The sequence below is a fragment of the Oncorhynchus mykiss genome, chromosome 1 (assembly GCF_013265735.2).
Source record: "Oncorhynchus mykiss isolate Arlee chromosome 1, USDA_OmykA_1.1, whole genome shotgun sequence".
Classification (NCBI taxonomy): Eukaryota; Metazoa; Chordata; class Actinopteri; order Salmoniformes; family Salmonidae; genus Oncorhynchus; species Oncorhynchus mykiss.
In genome coordinates, this window is record NC_048565.1 from 88,724,096 (window position 1) to 88,744,922 (window position 20,827).

General features: G+C 46.3%; 2 protein-coding genes across 6 annotated transcripts in view; both read left to right on the forward strand.

Annotated features, from left to right (window-relative positions):
• LOC118966060 (homeobox protein Meis1-like) overlaps positions 1-20,297 on the forward strand; it is a gene marked incomplete in the record, with an annotated part of 136,211 nt that extends 115,914 nt beyond the window's left edge. Inside the window, 2 exon segments of the mRNA XM_036988210.1 lie at positions 71-167; positions 19,328-20,297. Of these exon segments, the coding sequence (XP_036844105.1) occupies positions 71-129 (59 nt within the window).
• On the forward strand, positions 1,503-4,098 carry LOC118966059. 5 transcript variants are annotated; one of them, XM_036988200.1, is made up of 3 exons: positions 1,503-3,518; positions 3,586-3,643; positions 3,707-4,097. In XM_036988200.1, exon 1 carries the CDS (start codon positions 2,123-2,125, stop codon positions 3,032-3,034), a length of 912 nt encoding a protein of 303 aa, XP_036844095.1. In that variant the 5' UTR covers positions 1,503-2,122; the 3' UTR covers positions 3,035-3,518; positions 3,586-3,643; positions 3,707-4,097. The 5 variants fall into 5 exon arrangements, with proteins under 5 accessions (XP_036844095.1, XP_036844093.1, XP_036844088.1 ...); XM_036988198.1 differs by having other exon boundaries at positions 1,503-3,831; positions 3,899-4,098; XM_036988193.1 differs by having other exon boundaries at positions 1,503-3,643; positions 3,707-4,098.
• Positions 20,298-20,827: the final 530 nt, after the last annotated feature.

Genomic DNA, 20,827 nt, shown 5'->3' on the forward strand with positions numbered 1-20,827 from the left:
CCATCCTGTACTGGTCAGACTGGGCTTTCCATCTCAACAACCTTGTTGTTCTTGTTCCCCTCTCCAATAGGAGCGATGAGTGGCATGGGGATGAACATGGGCATGGAGGGACAGTGGCACTACATGTAGTCTTTCACCTGTCAATCAATCGCTCGTCATATGGGGAAGTAAGTACAAACATTTCATTATAGGTGGACATTGGTCGACTTGTTCTGAGGCAATTGTTTTTTTAGTTTTGCCAGATAATGTTCTGTCTCATAGTTGGCTCCATACTTCATCAGGATTGAGATTTCTCCTTCCTGGTTGCCTGTCCTATCCCCCCTCCCCCCATCCTCCCTCCCATCCCCATCCTCCCTCCCCCATCCTCCCTCCCATCCCCATCCTCCCTCCCTCCCTACCCTGTTCCTCCCTCGCCCCCCCCCCCTCCCTCCCTCCTTCCCTCCATCCCCCCTCCTACCCCCTGTCCCTCCCTCCCCCCCTGTTCCTCCCTCCCCCTGTCCCTCCCTCCCCCCTCTCTTTCTCCCTCCCCTCTCCCTCTTCCTCCCCCCTCCATCCCTCCCTCCATCCATACACCCCTTCCATCCATCCCTCCCTCCCTTTGTCTGGTGATAGGTCTCTTTGATCTGTGGCATGTCGGGGACTGTGTGTGTGTGCGTGTGTGTGTTAGGCTGCTCCTGTCTTCCCCACTCCCACACAACACAGCCATCAATCACATAACTAACCAGCACACAATACACTGTCATATCGGCAGAGGAAAACATAGGGAAGGTGAATGAGAGAGAGAGAGAGAGAGAGAGAGAGAGAGAGAGAGAGAGAGAGAGAGAGAGAGAGAGAGAGAGGTAAGTGGAAAGCAAAGGAGGTAGAGAACAAGGGGTAGGGGAGACATGAGGTTGGGGTGCTGGTTGAGGATGAGATGAGATGAGATGGGGTGCTGGTTGAGCAGGAGATGAGATGAGGTTGAGGTGCTGGTTGAGGGGGAGATGAGATGAGGTTGGGGTGCTGGTTGAGGAGGAGATGAGATGAGGTTGGGGTGCTGGTTGAGGAGGAGATGAGGTTGGGGTGCTGGTTGAGGAGGAGATGAGATGAGGTTGGGGTGCTGGTTGAGAAGGAGATGAGGTTGGGGTGCTGGTTGAGGAGGAGATGAGATGAGGTTTGGGTGCTGGTTGAGGAGGAGATGAGATGAGGTCGGGGTGCTGATTGAGGAGGAGATGAGATGAGATCGGGGTGCTGATTGAGGGGGAGATGAGATGAGGTCGTGGTGCTGGTTGATGGGGAGATGAGATGAGGTCGGGGTGCTGGTTGAGGGGAGAGGAGATGAGGTTGGGGTGCTGGTTAAGGAGGAGATGAGATGAGGTCGGGGGGCTGGTTGAGGGGGAGATTAGGTTGGGGTGCTGGTTGAGGGGGATATGAGGTTGGGGTGCTGGTTGAGGGGAGATGAGGTTAGGGTGCTGGTTGAGGTAGAGATGAGATGAGGTCGGGGTGCTGGTTGAGGGGGATATGAGATGAGGTTGTGGTGCTGGTTAAGGGGGAGATGAGGTTGGGGTGCTGTTTGAGGTGGAGATGAGATGAGGTTGGGGTGCTGGTTGAGAAGGAGATGAGGTTGGGGTGCTGGTTGAGAGGAGATGAGGTTGGGGTGCTGGTTGAGGTGGAGATGAGGTTGGGGTGCTGGTTGAGGTGGAGATGAGGTTGGGGTGCTGGTTGAGGGGGATGTGAGATGAGATTGGGGTGCTGGTTGAGAGGAGATGAGGTTGGGGTGCTGGTTGAGGGAGAGATGAGGTTGGGGTGCTCGTTGAGGGGGAGATGAGATGAGGTTGGGGTGCTGGTTGCGGAGGAGATGAGATGAGGTTGGGGTGCTGGTTGAGGGGAAGATGAGATGAGGTACTGGCTGAGGGGGGTGGAAAAACGAGGGGGAAGGAAGGAGAGGGAGGAGGCACGTGGGCCGTTACCATAGCAACAGACTGATTGGCAAAGTGTAAGCAGTCGGCAGCGGTGTGAGGAAAGAGAGGGAAAGTCATGTCTCCAAAGTGTCATGAATCTGGCTGACTGTGAGAGTCTCATGAATAAACTAACCAAACCAGCCAGACTACGTTGCTAGTAAGTCCCTGTTACTCTCCCCTCTCTGATGCCTCTGGGTCAGCCGGAGATAGACACCCTCATAACCTGGAGTAAACAGTATTCTAGGGATCTAGTTCCTATTGGTCAGACAGAGATAGACACCCTCATAACCTGGAGTAAACAGTATGCTAGGGATCTAGTTCCTATTGGTCAGACAGAGATAGACACCCTCATAACCTGGAGTAAACAGTATGCTAGGGATCTAGTTCCTATTGGTCAGACAGAGATAGACACCCTCATAACCTGGAGTAAACAGTATGCTAGGGATCTAGTTCCTATTGGTCAGACGGAGATAGACACCCTCATAACCTGGAGTAAACAGTATGCTAGGGATCTAGTTCCTATTGGTCAGACAGAGATAGACACCCTCATAACCTGGAGTAAACAGTATGCTAGGGATCTAGTTCCTATTGGTCAGACAGAGATAGACACCCTCATAACCTGGAGTAAACAGTATGCTAGGGATCTAGTTCCTATTGGTCAGACAGAGATAGACACCCTCATAACCTGGAGTAAACAGTATGCTAGGGATCTAGTTCCTATTGGTCAGACAGAGATAGACACCCTCATAACCTGGAGTAAACAGTATGCTAGGGATCTAGTTCCTATTGGTCAGACAGAGATAGACACCCTCATAACCTGGAGTAAACAGTATGCTAGGGATCTAGTTCCTATTGGTCAGACAGAGATAGACACCCTCATAACCTGGAGTAAACAGTATGCTAGGGATCTAGTTCCTATTGGTCAGACGGAGATAGACACCCTCATAACCTGGAGTAAACAGTATGCTAGGGATCTAGTTCCTATTGGTCAGACAGAGATAGACACCCTCATAACCTGGAGTAAACAGTATGCTAGGGATCTAGTTCCTATTGGTCAGACGGAGATAGACAACCACAGAACATTTTCACGTTTTTGAAGACACTCTTATCCAGAGCGACTAGGGTTAAGTGCCTTGCTCAGGGGCACATCGACACATTTTTTTTCACCTAGACGGTTACTGGCCAACAGTCACACTCTTAACCACTAGGCTACCTGCCACCCCTTATGGTGTGTGTGGATATACAGGTCATTATAGATACAGAGTGGGTATATACACCCAGTGTTGTTTCAGTGTGTGTGTGTGTGGATATACAGGTCATTATAGATACAGAGTGGATATACAGGTCATTATAGATACAGAGTGGATATACAGGTCATTATAGATACAGAGTGGATATACAGGTCATTATAGATACAGAGTGGGTATACAGGTCATTATAGATACAGAGTGGATATACAGGTCATTATAGATACAGAGTGGATATACAGGTCATTATAGATACAGAGTGGGTATATACACCCAGTGTTGTTTCAGTGTGTGTGGATATACAGGTCATTATAGATACAGAGTGGATATACAGGTCATTATAGATACAGAGTGGATATATACAACCAGTGTTGTTTCAGTGTGTGTGTGTGGATATACAGGTCATTATAGATACAGAGTGGATATACAGGTCATTATAGATACAGAGTGGATATACAGGTCATTATAGATACAGAGTGGGTATATACACCCAGTGTTGTTTCAGTGTGTGTGGATATACAGGTCATTATAGATACAGAGTGGATATACAGGTCATTATAGATACAGAGTGGGTATATACACCCAGTGTTGTTTCAGTGTGTGTGTGTGGATATACAGGTCATTATAGATACAGAGTGGATATACAGGTCATTATAGATACAGAGTGGGTATATACACCCAGTGTTGTTTCAGTGTGTGTGTGTGGATATACAGGTCATTATAGATACAGAGTGGATATACAGGTCATTATAGATACAGAGTGGATATATACACCCAGTCCAGTGTTGTTTCAGTGTGTGTGTGTGTGTGTGTGTGTGTGTGTGTGTGTGTGTGCATGTTCGTGTGTGTGCACGTGTGTGTATGGTAATAGGATTACGCCTGGCACAGGGAGACAGAGAGAGCGGGAGGAGAGGAGACGAGGAGAGGAAGGGAGGAGAGATGAGGGAGGGGGAGAGGAGGGAAGATGAGGAGAGGAGAGGAGAGGAGAGGAGAGGAGAGGAGAGGAGAGGAGAGGAGAGGAGAGTGAGCGAGGACGTATGACAGGAGATGGAGGCAAATAGGGAGGGAGGGAGATACATTGTATGTCCCAAAATCTACCCTTTCCCCTATATAGGGCACTACTAATGAACCATGGTCAAAAATAGTGCACTATATAGGGAATAGGGTGCCATTTGGGACAGAAACGCATGCAGCAGAGTGGAGGATGGAGGATGGAGGTTCTCAGCAGGATATGCAGCTTAGCCCGGCCTAATTGACTGGATCCAAATGGAATATGCCATCATGAGCACTGTGACCAATGCAGCTGACTTCTACAGCTGACTAAAATAAAGACCGGTAACCCTGAGTAGAATGAACGCCTGTGGGTAGGTGGGTGGGGAGGTGCCACGGTGAAAATATTCCCCCGTCTCCTTCTCCGTTGTCATCATTGGCGCAAGCTAAACAAAGATAGTGCTGTATCTGTATTGGTTGGTTTGGCTGGTACAGTATGTTACAGGGTAAAGGGTTGGTTGGGTTGGTACAGTATCTTTCTGTTACAGGGTAAAGGGTTGGTTTGGTTGGTACAGTATGTTACAGGGTAAAGGGTTGGTTTGGTTGGTATAGTATGTTACAGGGTAAAGGGTTGGTTTGGCTGGTACAGTATGTTACAGGGTAAAGGGTTGGTTTGGTTGGTACAGTATCTTTATGTTACAGGGTAAAGGGTTGGTTTGGCTGGTACAGTATGTTACAAGGTAAAGGGTTGGTTTGGCTGGTACAGTATGTTACAGGGTAAAGGGTTGGTTTGGTTGGTACAGTATCTTTATGTTACAGGGTAAAGGGTTGGTTTGGCTGGTACAGTATGTTACAAGGTAAAGGGTTGGTTTGGCTGGTACAGTATCTTTATGTTACAGGGTAAAGGGTTGGTTTGGTTGGTACAGTATGTTACAAGGTAAAGGGTTGGTTTGGCTGGTACAGTATCTGTATGTTACAGGGTAAAGGGTTGGTTTGGCTGGTACAGTATCTTTATGTTACAGGGTAAAGGGTTGGTTTGGCTGGTACAGTATGTTACAGAGTAAAGGGTTGGTTTGGTTGGTACAGTATGTTACAGGGGTCAAGGGTTGGTTTGGTTGGTACAGTATCTGTATGTTACAGGGGTAAAGGTTTGGTTTGGTTGGTACAGTGTACAGGGTACAAGGTTGGTTTGGCTGGTACAGTATATTACAGGGTAATGGGTTGGTTTGGTTTGTACAGTATGTTACAGGGTAAAGGGTTGGTTTGGTTGGTACAGTATGTTACAGGGTAAAGGGTTGGTTTGGTTGGTACAGTATATGTATGTTACAGGGGTAAAGGGTTGGTTTGGTTGGTACAGTATCTTTATGTTACAGGGGTAAAGGGTTGGTTTGGTTGGTACAGTATGTTTCATGGGTAAAGGGTTGATTTGGTTGGTACAGTATGTTACAGGGTAAAGGGTTGGTTTGGTTGGTACAGTATCTTTATGTTACAGGGTAAAGGGTTGGTTTGGTTGGTACAGTATGTTTCATGGGTAAAGGGTTGATTTGGTTGGTACAGTATGTTACAGGGTAAAGGGTTGGTTTGGTTGGTACAGTATCTTTATGTTACAGGGTAAAGGGTTGATTTGGTTGGTACAGTATGTTAGAGGGTAAAGGGTTGGTTTGGTTGGTACAGTATCTTTATGTTACAGGGTAAAGGGTTGGTTTGGTTGGTACAGTATGTAACAGGGTAAAGGGTTGATTTGGTTGGTACAGTATGTTACAGGGTAAAGGGTTGGTTTGGTTGGTACAGTATCTTTATGTTACAGGGTAAAGGGTTGGTTTGGTTGGTACAGTATGTTTCATGGGTAAAGGGTTGATTTGGTTGGTACAGTATGTTACAGGGTAAAGGGTTGGTTTGGTTGGTACAGTATCTTTATGTTACAGGGTAAAGGGTTGATTTGGTTGGTACAGTATGTTACAGGGTAAAGGGTTGGTTTGGTTGGTACAGTATCTTTATGTTACAGGGTAAAGGGTTGGTTTGGTTGGTACAGTTTCTTTACGTTACAGGGGTCAAGGGTTGGTTTGGTTGGTACAGTATCTGTATGTTACAGGGTAAAGGGTTGGTTTGGTTGGTACAGTATCTGTATGTTACAGGGTAAAGGGTTGGTTTGGTTGGTACAGTATCTGTATGTTACAGGGTAAAGGGTTGGTTTGGTCGGTACAGTATGTTACAGGGTAAAGGGTTGGTTTGGTTGGTACAGTATGTTACAGGGTAAAGGGTTGGTTTGGTTGGTACAGTATGTTACAGGGTAAAGGGTTGGTTTGGTTGGTACAGTATTTATCTGTATGTTACAGGGTAAAGGGTTGTTTTGGCTGGTACAGTATGTTACAGGGTAAAGGGTTGGTTTGGTTGGTACAGTATCTGTATGTTACAGGGTAAAGAGTTGATTTGGTTGGTACAGTATGTTACAGGGTAAAGGGTTGGTTTGGTTGGTACAGTATGTTACAGGGTAAAGGGTTGGTTTGGTTGGTACAGTATTTATCTGTATGTTACAGGGTAAAGGGTTGGTTTGGCTGGTACAGTATGTTACAGGGTAAAGGGTTGGTTTGGTTGGTACAGTATCTGTATGTTACAGGGTAAAGAGTTGATTTGGTTGGTACAGTATGTTACAGGGGTAAAGGGTTGGTTTGGTTGGTACAGTATCTGTATGTTACAGGGTAAAGGGTTGGTTTGGCTGGTACATTATGTTACAGGGTAAAGGGTTGGTTTGGTTGGTACAGTATGTTACAGGGTAAAGGGTTGGTTTGGTTGGTACAGTATGTTACAGGGTAAAGGGTTGGTTTGGTTGGTACAGTATCTGTATGTTACAGGGTAAAGGGTTGGTTTGGCTGGTACATTATGTTACAGGGTAAAGGGCTGGTTTGGTTGGTACAGTATCTGTATGTTACAGGGTAAAGGGTTGGTTTGGTTGGTACAGTATCTTTATGTTACAGGGTAAAGGGTTGGTTTGGTTGGTACAATATGTTACAGGGGTAAAGGGTTGGTTTGGTTGGTACAGTATGTTACAGGGGTAAATAGTGTGTGTGTTTGCGTGTGTGTTTGTAAACATGAGGGGTGGCTTGGTTGGTACAGTATGTAACAGGGTAAAGAGTGTGTGTGTGTATGTGTGGTGTGTGGTGTGTGTGTGTGTGTGTTTGTAAACATGAGGGGTGGCTTGCTACGGTCCATGCGGACTCTTTTTCCACCAGCTGCTAGCTTTCCCAGAAGACATTGCTGTAAACAGCCTCAATTTGAGCATACACACACACACACACACACACCATAATTGGGCCACCAGAGGAACCTTCCATGAGACGGGCTGAGCAAAGAGAGAGAGGAGTAGATGGAGAGAAGGAGGGAGGGAGAATTGGAGGAGAGGAGGGGGAGAAGGAGCAGAGGAGGGGGAGAAGGAGCAGAGGGGGAGAAGGAGGAGAGGAGAGGGAGAGGAGGAGGAGAAGGAACAGAGGAGGGTGAGGAGGAGAGGAGGGGGAGAAGGAGGAGAGGAGGGGGAGAAGGAGGAGAGGAGGGGGAGAAGGAGCAGAGGAGGGGGAGAAGGAGGAGAGGAGGAGGGGAGAAGGAGGAGAGGAGGGTGAGGAGGAGAGTGGAGAAGGAGGAGGAGAGTGGAGAAGGAGGAGAGGAGGGGAGAAGGAGGAGATGATGGAAGGGGGGAAAGGAGGAGGAGAAGAGGAGAGGAGGGAGAGAAGGAGGAGAGGAGGGCGAGAAGGAGGAGAGAAGGGTGACAGGAAGAGAGGAAGAGGAGGGTGACAGAAATATGTAGTCTGCACAGCCGAGAGACACCGCTTTATGACTTCATCATAGGGATATGTCCCAAATGGCACCCTATTCCTTATATAGTGTGCACTACTTATGAGTAGGGACATAGGGCCCATAGGGCTCTGGTTAAAGGTAGTGCACTATGTAGGGAACAAGGTGCCATTTGGGACACAACTGTACAATCCTCCAAGGTAGCTTGTCTAATTTAAATATTGTTACTTTCCTTTCTAGGTCAATTAAATGTAAGTGATGTGTTATATTCTTTTATGACCAATTAAATTAATAGGTTATCACGTGGAGAAAAAAGCGTTATCTTATTTGATTAAGAGACCGAGGGGTTCATTAGCTATGTTGGGAGAGGGAGAGTGAATATTCCTTAAGGCTATAGGACTAGTTATTTGCCTGAGATTGAAGAAAGGTGTGCCATCCTAACGTGGCAACGTTACTTAAAACTTAAGCCAATTAGTCCTCTACTTAGTGAGAACGTTGTGCCTTGTCCCCATGACGATTACAGAGCTTCTAGCTGTGTCAGACAATACACCTGTCTTCTTAGATAACACCTAGCAACTCAAGCAGAAGACGGCCCCGGCCTTTCATAGCAGGAGAATGACTGTTTTATGAGCCTTGGGCTAGTTTCTTACCCCTTTCCCCTCCCCTTTCCCCTCCCCTTTCCTCTCCCCCTTTCCCCTCCCTTTCCCCTCCCCCTTTATCCTCCCCCTTTATCCTCCTTTCCCCTCATCATTTCCCCTCCCCTTTGACCTCCCCCTTTATCCTCCCCCTTTATCCTCCTTTCCCCTCCTCATTTCCCCTCCCTTTTCCCTCCTCATTTCCCCTCCCCTTTATCCTCCCCCTTTATTCTCCTTTCCCCTCATAATTTCCCCTCCCCTTTCCCCTCCCCCTTTATCCTCCCCCTTTATCCTCCTTTCCCCTCCTCATTTCCCCTCCCCTTTCCCCTCCTCCTTTCCCCTCCTCATTTCCCCTCCCCTTTCCCCTCCCCTTTATCCTCCCCCTTTATCCTCCTTTCCCCTCCTCATTTCCCCTCCCCTTTCCCCTCCCCTTTCCCCTCCTCTATTCCCCTCCTCCTTTCCCCTCCACCTTTCCTTCCCCCTTTCCCCTCCCATTTCCCCTCCCCCTTTATCCTCCTTTCCCCTCATCATTTCCCCTCCCCTTTCCCCTCCCCTTTCCCCTCCCCCTTTATCCTCCCCCTTTATCCTCCTTTCCCCTCCTCATTTCCCCTCCCCTTTCCCCTCCTCTATTCCCTCCTCTATTCCCTCCTCCTTTCCCCTCCCCTTTCCCCTCCCCTTTCCCCTCCCATTTCCCCTCCCCTTTCCCCTCCCCTCCCCTTTCCCTTCCCATTTCCCCTCCCCTTTCCCCTCCTCCTTTCCCCTCCACCTTTCCTTCCCCCTTTCCCTCCATGAAGTTAACCAAGGGTGGTCCAAACTGATTTTCGTTGTGTCATTTCCAGGACAATAGTTATAACAGGGGTAAAGAGGGAACTATAATTAATGATGGGTCGTATGGAATTTGGAACACCCCTCCCCTCCTGTTCTTCCCCTTGGCTTGCAGAATGTTTTGGAAGTGGAATGCTTGGGTGACCCCTGTGTTCCGTAACCACCGTGCTGCCAGGCCAGGCTCGGCTGGAGACCTTTTGTCCAGGGATTCAAACCTCCAATCATTAAGCAAGGAGTTTGTCAACCTTCCGTACAGGGGTCAAGATCCCCTCTTTTCCCCTTTTACTGGTGGCTGAACTTTAGCTTTTAACGAACGGCCAGATCAACTATTTCCTATGGGGGGGGGGGGGTCCTCAGCACTGTCTGAGTGAATGTCCCCTGTTGATTTGACCCCGCTGGCCCCTTCAGAGGGAGAGGAGGGGGTTCAGGAGCTCAATGTATTGATTAACTTATTAAGAAGGAAACCTACAGTATTAGTGATGTGTAGATGTGTAAAACCTATTAGTGATGTGAAGATGTGTACTGCCCTTTCAAACATTCTGTGATTATGGTTTTGTCCTTTAAAATACCGTAATTATCTAACAAATGGGCTAATGAAAGAAAAGGACAAAGTAAACATTTAAAAGATGACTCCCCCTACCGTTCCTCGAGTCACTCCTTTGTAATGAAACGACCAGGTGAGAGATGACTCCCCCTACCGTTCCTTTGTAATGAAACGACCAGGTGAGAGATGACTCCCCCTACCGTTCCTCGAGTCACTCCTTTGTAATGAAACGACCAGGTGAGAGATGACTCCCCCTACCGTTCCTCGAGTCACTCCTTTGTAATGAAACGACCAGGTGAGAGATGACTCCCCCTACCGTTCCTCGAGTCACTCCTTTGTAATGAAACGACCAGGTGAGAGATGACTCCCCTAATGTTCCTTTGTAATGAAACGACCAGGTGAGAGATGACTCCCCCTACCGTTCCTTTGTAATGAAACGACCAGGTGAAAGATGACTCACCCTACTGTTCCTCGAGTCACTCCTTTGTAATGAAACGACCAGGTGAGAGATGACTCCCCCTACCGTTCCTCGAGTCACTCCTTTGTAATGAAACGACCAGGTGAAAGATGACTCCCCCTACCGTTCCTCGAGTCACTCCTTTGTAATGAAACGACCAGGTGAAAGATGACTCCCCCTACCCTTCCTTTGTAATGAAACGACCAGGTGAGAGATGACTCCCCCTACCGTTCCTTTGTAATGAAACGACCAGGTGAAAGATGACTCCCCCTACCGTTCCTTTGTAATGAAATGACCAGGTGAGAGATGACTCCCCCTACCGTTCCTTTGTAATGAAACGACCAGGTGAGAGATGACTCCCCCTACCGTTCCTTTGTAATGAAACGACCAGGTGAGAGATGACTCCCCCTACCGTTCCTTTGTAATGAAACGACCAGGTGAAAGATGACTCCCCCTACCGTTCCTTTGTAATGAAACGACCAGGTGAGAGATGACTCCCCCTACCGTTCCTTTGTAATGAAACGACCAGGTGAGAGATGACTCCCCCTACCGTTCCTCGAGTCACTCCTTTGTAATGAAACGAACAGGTGAGAGATGACTCCCCCTACCGTTCCTTTGTAATGAAACGACCAGGTGAGAGATGACTCCCCCTACTGTTCCTTTGTAATGAAACGACCAGGTGAGAGATGACTCCCCCTACCGCTCCTTTGTAATGAAACGACCAGGTGAGAGATGACTCCCCCTACCGTTCCTTTGTAATGAAACGACCAGGTGAGAGATGACTCCCCCTACCGTTCCTTTGTAATGATACGACCAGGTGAGAGATGACTCCCCCTACCGTTCCTCGAGTCACTCCTTTGTAATGAAACGACCAGGTGAGAGATGACTCCCCCTACCCTTCCTTTGTAATGAAACGACCAGGTGAGAGATGACTCCCCCTACCGTTCCTTTGTAATGAAACGACCAGGTGAGAGATGACTCCCCCTACCCTTCCTTTGTAATGAAACGACCAGGTGAGAGATGACTCCCCCTACCGTTCCTTTGTAATGAAACGACCAGGTGAGAGATGACTCCCCCTACCGTTCCTTTATAATGAAACGACCAGGTGAGAGATGACTCCCCCTACCGTTCCTTTGTAATGAAACGACCAGGTGAAAGATGACTCCCCCTACCGTTCCTTTGTAATGAAACGACCAGGTGAGAGATGACTCCCCCTACCGTTCCTTTCTAATGAAACGACCAGGTGAGAGATGACTCCCCCTACCGTTCCTTTGTAATGAAACGACCAGGTGAGAGATGACTCCCCCTACCGTTCCTTTCTAATGAAACGACCAGGTGAGAGATGACTCCCCCTACCGTTCCTTTCTAATGAAACGACCAGGTGAGAGATGACTCCCCCTACCGTTCCTTTGTAATGAAACGACCAGGTGAGAGATGACTCCCCCTACTGTTCCTTTGTAATGAAACGACCAGGTGAGAGATGACTCCCCCTACCGTTCCTTTGTAATGATACGACCAGGTGAGAGATGACTCCCCCTACCGTTCCTTTGTAATGGAACGACCAGGTGAGAGATGGAGGGATGAGGAAGTGATATATAATAAGCGAGCGCCCGGTTGGTTGGTCCTCTCCTCTTTTGTTCCGAGGCCCAGTCCGTTTCCCTGCTGTCTCTGCAGGTTGACCTTTATTGGCACAAGTCTTGTCCTGGAGGCAGAACTGAGCCATTTCCCCTTAGACAGGCCAGCTGCAAAGTCAAAATTGGTGGCTATATTGTCAAAATTCATGAAGACCAAAAAGTTTAAGGTTTGGGTTAGACATGTGGTTAAGGTTAGGATTAGGCATTAGGGTTAGCAGTGTGGTTAAGATTAGGATTAGGGTTAGCAGTGTGGTTAAGGTTAGTGTTACGCATTAGGGTTAGCAGTGTGGTTAGGGTTAGGCATTAGGGTTAGCAGTGTGGTTAAGGTTAGGGTTAGGCATTATGGTTAGCAGTGTGGTTAAGGTTAGGATTAGGCATTATGGTTAGCAGTGTGGTTAAGGTTAGGGTTAGGCATTATGGTTAGCAGTGTGGTTAAGGTTAGGGTTAGGCATTATGGTTAGCAGTGTGGTTAGGGTTAGGCATTATGGTTAGCAGTGTGGTTAAGGTTAGGGTTAGGCATTATGGTTAGCAGTGTGGTTAGGGTTAGGCATTATGGTTAGCAGTGTGGTTAAGGTTAGGGTTAGGCATTAGGGTTAGAAGTGTGGTCTCAGTTCTTTGTGTCCAGGTTAGTGGCCCTCTCAGTTCTTTGTGTGTTAGGCACACGCTGGACAGAGTCATGCAGTCTCAGATGTCGGCCCTGGAACGAGGTGTGTGTGTGTGTGTGTGTGTGTGTGTGTGTGTGTGTGTGTGTGTGTGTGTGTGTGTGTGTGTGTGTGTGTGTGTGTGTGTGTATGTGCATGTGTGTAGTGTGTGTGTGTGTGTATGTGCATGTGTGTAGTGTGTGTGTGCATGTGTGTAGTGTGTGTGTGTGTGTGTAGTGTGTATGTGCGTGTCCTCTTTAATCTTAGCACAATGGTTGGGTTTCCACTGTGGCACTTTCACCCAGAGAGACTCAGGCTATTCTCAAAGGCTCCTGGACATTGTTCCTGGAGAGAGAGAGAGAGAGGTGCAGGCATAGAATGGAGAAGTGAAAAGGTGCATGGCGGATTCTTTTACCTCATTCATCACTGACTCAGGGCTCTACTAGCCTGGCCTGGCGTAGGGTTTTTACTGTGCTCTCCAGATCTGTGATTGATTGTTTTCCCCTCGGGATATTTGCAGACATGATGGATAGACTGACTCGTAATAATAGGAGTTTTAAATGTTACTTTAAAGCTAATTCATCAATGTGTGACATTGTGTGATTGTTGAGGTTGGATTCAATTAGACAGCAGACACACACTCTACCGTTCAAAAGTTTGGGGTCACTTGGAAATGCCTTTAAAATAAAATAACATCAAATTGATCAGAAATACAGAAATACAGAAATACAGTGTTGATGTTGTAAATGACTATTGTAGCTGGAAACGACTGATTTTTAATGGAATATTTACATAGGCGCACAGAGGCCCATTATCAGCAACCATCTCTCCTGTGTTCCAATGGCACGTTGTGTTAGCTAATCCAAGTTTATCATTTTAAAAGGCTAATTGATCATTAGAAAACTATTTTGCAATTATGTTAGCACGGCTGAAAACTGTTGTTCTGATTAAAGAAGCAATAAAACTGGCCTTCTTTAGACTAGTTGAGTATCTGGAGCATCAGCATTGGTTAGTTTCCCCTCAATGATGGTCATTCAGAGGCTGGTATTGACTTGGTTAGTTTCCCCTCAATGATGGTCATTCAGAGGCTGGTATTGACTTGGTTAGTTTCCCCTCAATGATGGTCATTCAGAGGCTGGGTTTGACTTGGTTAGTTTCCCCTCAATGATGGTCATTCAGAGGCTGGGTTTGACTTGGTTAGTTTTCCCTCAATGATGGTCATTCAGAGGCTGGGATTGACTTGGTTAGTTTCCCCTCAATGATGGTCATTCAGAGGCTGGGTTTGACTTGGTTAGTTTCCCCTCAATGATGGTCCTTCAGAGGCTGGGTTTGACACTTTCATACAAATGTAAGAAAGCTTTATTGGCAGATGGTGATATGAACATCAACACTGATCCTGTGTATCAGCTAAAGTAGGTGTGTGTGTGTGTGTGTGTGTGTGTGTGTGTGTGTGTGTGTGTGTGTGTGTGTGTGTGTGTGTGTGTGTGTGTGTGTGTGTGTGTGTGTGTGTGTGTGTACTCTCACACTGTTGCTACTGTGTAATTACGGAAAGTACTGGATTAGCTCACACACTAAATCCGTTGACTGTATCTCACACACACACACACACACACACACACACTCACTCCCCCCTCCCTTGACCTCATTGAAGGGCAGGCTAGGTGTCCTGGATTACGACATGCCCAAGTCCCAGGCCGATAGTGCATATAGTATACGTTCCAAATTGCACCATATTCCCTATGTAGTGCACTACTTTTAACCAGCTCTAATAAAAGTATAGTGCACTATATAGGGAACAGGGTGCCATTTGGGTCACATGAGGATAGTAGAATCTAAGAACCCTGCCTGTAGTGATGCAGCCATTCTCAGAGAGTGACGTCCTCTCATTCAGTGGGATCAGCAACCAACAGGACATGGGAGCTCATTTTTTATTTTTGAGAGGGTTATTAAACAACTAATTTGACCGACTTCAGTTCCATTAGTTGAATTCCATTTGGTTCCGTTTTTTTTTTTGTGTGTGTGTGAATCCAACTCACCGTTTCTCGAGAGAGAAAACGAATCGAGAACTACATGGGGACGCTGGTCTGAAGGGAGTTATAGTTTTCATTAAGCAAGTATTCAACCTTGTTCAGCCCAGAAACATGGAAATTAACTGCAATGACCATAATCCCTTGCGCCTGTTCTTTCTGGCTCGGACAGTGATTGGAAACACGTTTATGCTAAAGGGTAGTTACACACAGAACACATGAGAGACAAATGTAAACAAAACAAAGATGAGAGAGAGAGGGACAGAGACAGTTCGTGAAAGTATGTCTTATCTACTTTGAAGAGCTAGTAAAATGATTTAAAATGATACTTAGGCAGGTTAGCCTAGCTAAACAGGATGACTACAGACAGCTCTGCAGTATATTTAGGCAGGTTAGCCTAGCTAAACAGGATGACTACAGACAGCTCTGCAGCTTACTTAGGCAGGCTAGCCTAGCTAAACAGGATGACTACAGACAGCTCTACAGTATATTTAGGCAGGTTAGCCTAGCTAAACAGGATGACTACAGACAGCTCTGCAGTATATTTAGACAGGTTAGCCTAGCTAAACAGGATGACTACTGACAGCTCTGCAGTATATTTAGGCAGGTTAGCCTAGCTAAACAGGATGACTACAGACAGCTCTGCAGTATATTTAGACAGGTTAGCCTAGCTACACAGGATGACTACAGACATCTCTGCAGTATATTTAGGCAGGTTAGCCTAGCTAAACAGGATGACTACAGACATCTCTGCAGTATATTTAGGCAGGTTAGCCTAGCTAAACAGGATGACTACAGACATCTCTGCAGTATATTTAGGCAGGTTAGCCTAGCTAAACATGATGACTACAGACAGCTCTGCAGTATATTTAGGCAGGTTAGCCTAGCTAAACAGGATGACTACAGACAGCTCTGCAGTATATTTAGGCAGGTTAGCCTAGCTACACAGGATGACTACAGACAGCTCTGCAGTATATTTAGACAGGTTAGCCTAGCTAAACAGGATGACTACAGACAGCTCTGCATCATACTTAAGTAGGTTAGCCTAGCTAAACAGGATGACTACAGACAGCTCTACAGTATATTTAGGCAGGTTAGCCTAGCTAAACAGGATGACTACAGACAGCTCTGCAGTATATTTAGGCAGGTTAGCCTAGCTAAACAGGATGACTACAGACAGCTCTGCAGTATATTTAGACAGGTTAGCCTAGCTAAACAGGATGACTACAGACAGCTCTGCATCATACTTAAGTAGGTTAGCCTAGCTAAACAGGATGACTACAGACAGCTCTGCAGTATATTTAGGCAGGCTAGCCTAGCTAAACAGGATGACTACAGACAGCTCTGCAGTATATTTAGGCAGGTTAGCCTAGCTAAACAGGATGACTACAGACAGCTCTGCAGTATATTTAGGCAGGTTAGCCTAGCTAAACAGGATGACTACAGACAGCTCTGCAGTATATTTAGGCAGGTTAGCCTAGCTAAACAGGATGACTACAGACAGCTCTGCAGTATATTTAGGCAGGTTAGCCTAGCTAAACAGGATGACTACAGACAACTGCAGTATATTTAGGCAGGTTAGCCTAGCTAAACAGGATGACTACTGACAGCTCTGCAGCATACTTAGGCAGGCTAGCCTAGCTAAACAGGATGACTACAGACAGCTCTGCAGTATATTTAGGCAGGTTAGCCTAGCTAAACAGGATGACTACAGACAGCTCTGCAGTATATTTAGGCAGGTTAGCCTAGCTAAACAGGATGACTACTGACAGCTCTGCAGTATATTTAGGCAGGTTAGCCTAGCTAAACAGGATGACTACTGACAGCTCTGCAGTATATTTAGGCAGGTTAGCCTAGCTAAACAGGATGACTACAGACAGCTCTGCAGTATATTTAGGCAGGTTAGCCTAGCTAAACAGGATGACTACAGACAACTGCAGTATATTTAGGCAGGTTAGCCTAGCTAAACAGGATGACTACAGACAGCTCTGTAGCATACTTAGGCAGGCTAGCCTAGCTAGATAGGATGACTACTGACAGCTCTGCAGCATACTTAGGCAGGCTAGCCTAGCTAAACAGGATGACTACAGACAGCTCTGCAGTATATTTAGGCAGGTTAGCCTAGCTAAACAGGATGACTACAGACAGCTCTGCAGTATATTTAGGCAGGTTAGCCTAGCTAAACAGGATGACTACAGACAACTCTGCAGTATATTTAGGCAGGTTAGCCTAGCTAAACAGGATGACTACAGACAGCTCTGCAGTATATTTAGGCAGGTTAGCCTAGCTAAACAGGATGACTACAGACAGCTCTGCAGTATATTTAGGCAGGTTAGCCTAGCTAAACAGGATGACTACAGACAACTCTGCAGTATATTTAGGCAGGTTAGCCTAGCTAAACAGGATGACTACAGACAGCTCTGCAGTATATTTAGGCAGGTTAGCCTAGCTAAACAGGATGACTACAGACAGCTCTGCAGTATATTTAGGCAGGTTAGCCTAGCTAAACAGGATGACTACAGACAACTCTGCAGTATATTTAGGCAGGTTAGCCTAGCTAAACAGGATGACTACAGACAGCTCTGCAGTATATTTAGGCAGGTTAGCCTAGCTAAACAGGATGACTACAGACAGCTCTGCAGTATATTTAGGCAGGTTAGCTTAGCTAAACAGGATGACTACTGACAGCTCTGCAGCTTACTTAAGCAGGCTAGCCTAGCTAAACAGGATGACTACAGACAGCTCTGCAGTATATTTAGGCAGGTTAGCCTAGCTAAACAGGATGACTACAGACAGCTCTGCAGTATATTTAGGCAGGTTAGCCTAGCTAAACAGGATGACTACAGACATCTCTGCAGCTTACTTAAGCAGGTTAGCCTAGCTAAACAGGATGACTACAGACAGCTCTGTAGCTTACTTAAGCAGGCTAGCCTAGCTAAACAGGATGACTACAGACAGCTCTGCAGTATATTTAGGCAGGTTAGCCTAGCTAAACAGGATGACTACAGACAGCTCTGCAGTATATTTAGGCAGGTTAGCCTAGCTAAACAGGATGACTACAGACAGCTCTGCAGTATATTTAGGCAGGTTAGCCTAGCTAAACAGGATGACTACAGACAGCTCTGCAGTATATTTAGGCAGGTTAGCCTAGCTAAACAGGATGACTACAGACAACTCTGCAGTATATTTAGGCAGGTTAGCCTAGCTAAACAGGATGACTACAGACAGCTCTGCAGTATATTTAGACAGGTTAGCCTAGCTAAACAGGATGACTACAGACAACTCTGCAGTATATTTAGACAGGTTAGCCTAGCTAAACAGGATGACTACAGACAGCTCTGCAGTATATTTAGGCAGGTTAGCCTAGCTAAACAGGATGACTACAGACAGCTCTGCAGTATATTTAGGCAGGTTAGCCTAGCTAAACAGGATGACTACAGACAGCTCTGCAGTATATTTAGGCAGGTTAGCCTAGCTAAACAGGATGACTACAGACAGCTCTGCAGTATATTTAGGCAGGTTAGCCTAGCTAAACAGGATGACTACAGACAGCTCTGCAGTATATTTAGGCAGGTTAGCCTAGCTAAACAGGATGACTACAGACAGCTCTGCAGTATATTTAGGCAGGTTAGCCTAGCTAAACAGGATGACTACAGACAGCTCTGCAGTATATTTAGACAGGTTAGCCTAGCTACACAGGATGACTACAGACAGCTCTGCAGTATATTTAGGCAGGTTAGCCTAGCTAAACAGGATGACTACAGACAGCTCTGCAGTATATTTAGGCAGGTTAGCCTAGCTAAACAGGATGACGACAGTACAGTATGGGGAGAACATAACATTAGATGGCCTGGCTGACACTGTTACTGCCTGAGATGAGATGATGACTTTAAGGAATACAGAAATGATAAAGTCATCATATAAAAACAAAGTAATATACTCAACTGAAATATTTTAATATTTGATAGTAATTTCCTGTTTCTATTCAATTTATCAAATTGAATGTTCACCGTTTTTTACTTTGGAAATTCCATTAAAAAGCTCTACAATCATTTTAATGTCATTATTTCATAACCAAAAAATTGAAACCGAAATCAAAAACGTGATAATTTTATGGGACCCGGAACTGAACCTGAGCCTCAAAAAGCACTAATTGCAACCAATAGGACATGGGAGCATAGATGATAGTTTTCAGAGTCATTTGAACCTTTTACCGAACGTTAATTATATGAACTTCCACACCTGCTTACAAACAATGAATGTGTGTATGTACTTTCACTGTTTCCTATTTTATGTGAGACGTTAAACTGATCCGCCATTTTGGATCTCTGCTCCACCATATTAGTCTCTCTTGGGCCTCCCTAATGGTACAGCAACCCAATGTCTCTGTGTGAAACTCCACATATTTTGGTTCTCTGGACCGCCATACAGGCTCAAAAAAAAAGAAGTGCTATCCAGAACCTAAAAGGGTTATTCTGCTTTTCCCAAGAGGAGAACACTTTGAAGAACCCTTTTTGGTTCCAGGTAGAAGACCTCTTGTTAATCCAATTTCTCCGTGTGAAACTCCTCACTGATCCACCATTTTGTTTTTCCTTCCCCCCCAGGACTGCAGGGCATGCCAGGGAATTACCTGTCAGACGACGGCACTGCGGCCTGCTGGGCACCCTCACATCAAAACCAGGACCCACCACTTCAAAACCAGGACTCCCTCCCGTAACCAGGAGCCTGCTCAGCTGCACATGGCCCTCCCTTTGGGCCTCCCAGGCACCACATTCCTGGACATCATCCCCCCACCCTGCTCTGTCCCACCCAGTGATGATGATGCACAGGGGAGGACATCCTCACCACCATGGGTCCAGCCACCCTGCCTATGCCCCCCTGCCAGCCTCCAGTCCCTAGATGCCCATCACCCATCCCAGCAGACCCCTACCCCCCTTCATCCTGAACCCTGGACTGCCTCGCCCAGTAGACTCTAAGGGATTCCTCTTTGAAAAAAAGCGATTGAGAGACATTGGGTCTCTTACCCGAGACTGAAGACAACTAAAGAGGCACCTGCTACGTACTATGGACTCCTAGAAAAAATATAAAAAGAGACTTCATTCAGAGAACTGTACCTCCTCCAAGTCTCGACTGGGGATGGATTTGGACCAAGGAGAAGCCAATGTCTGTATAACACAGAGGTGCCCTTACAAATAGGATTCCAGAAGAGATGAGAATGAGGGGAAAGAAAGACAGACAGAGATTGAAAGGCAAACTATATCAACTCCTAAAGGGGAGGGAAGAGGAGAGAGGGGAGATTCTGTATACTGTTGTACAATTACGCTGGACTCTCAAGGAGAACTGGGAATTGAAGTATTGTAAATGCTATGGTATTGTTCTGCATAATATGTTGTTTCTAATCGTTTTTTTGGGAAAAAAAAAGGATGTGAACTTCTTGTTTTTTTTTTGTTTCTTTCCACACTATGTGTGTGCTGTCTCTATGACTTCTGACCTCTGACCTCCTCCCTATTAAAATCACCATGAGTTTAAAAATAAAAAAATATATGTGAATAAACCAATAATTCGATCAACCAATCTTCTTCCAGGCCTTTCTTTTGGATGGGTGAAAGATAGCCTGAGTGTCAGTCTATTTGTGCTATCATACCAACTCCCTGTCACCCATTGTCATGAACAAACAGATCTGGGACCAGGCTAGAGGTGAAAGAGTGGCTCACAGCTTGTGACAGACAGGCAGGCAGGCAGGCAGACAGACAGACAGACAGACAGACAGACAGACAGACAGACAGACAGACAGACAGACAGACAGACAGACAGACAGACAAAATGTATAAAGCATTGGACATCTCGGTATGATTGAGGAGTTCTGAGCCTGTTCCAGAATTACATTCATGTACTCAATTGTATTTATGTCACGAGGCTGGAGTCTGCATTGTCCGATGCATTCTCCCCCCACCCCACCATGTCTGTAGCTCTGGGGTCAAGTTTCCCCTAGGATCAGCTTCCCATTCCCCAATCCTAACCTTAACCATTAGTGTATAAAATGCTAACGGGGCACGGGGAAGTTTATTGGAGGTATTGCATACATTCACTTTGATGGGAGGGAA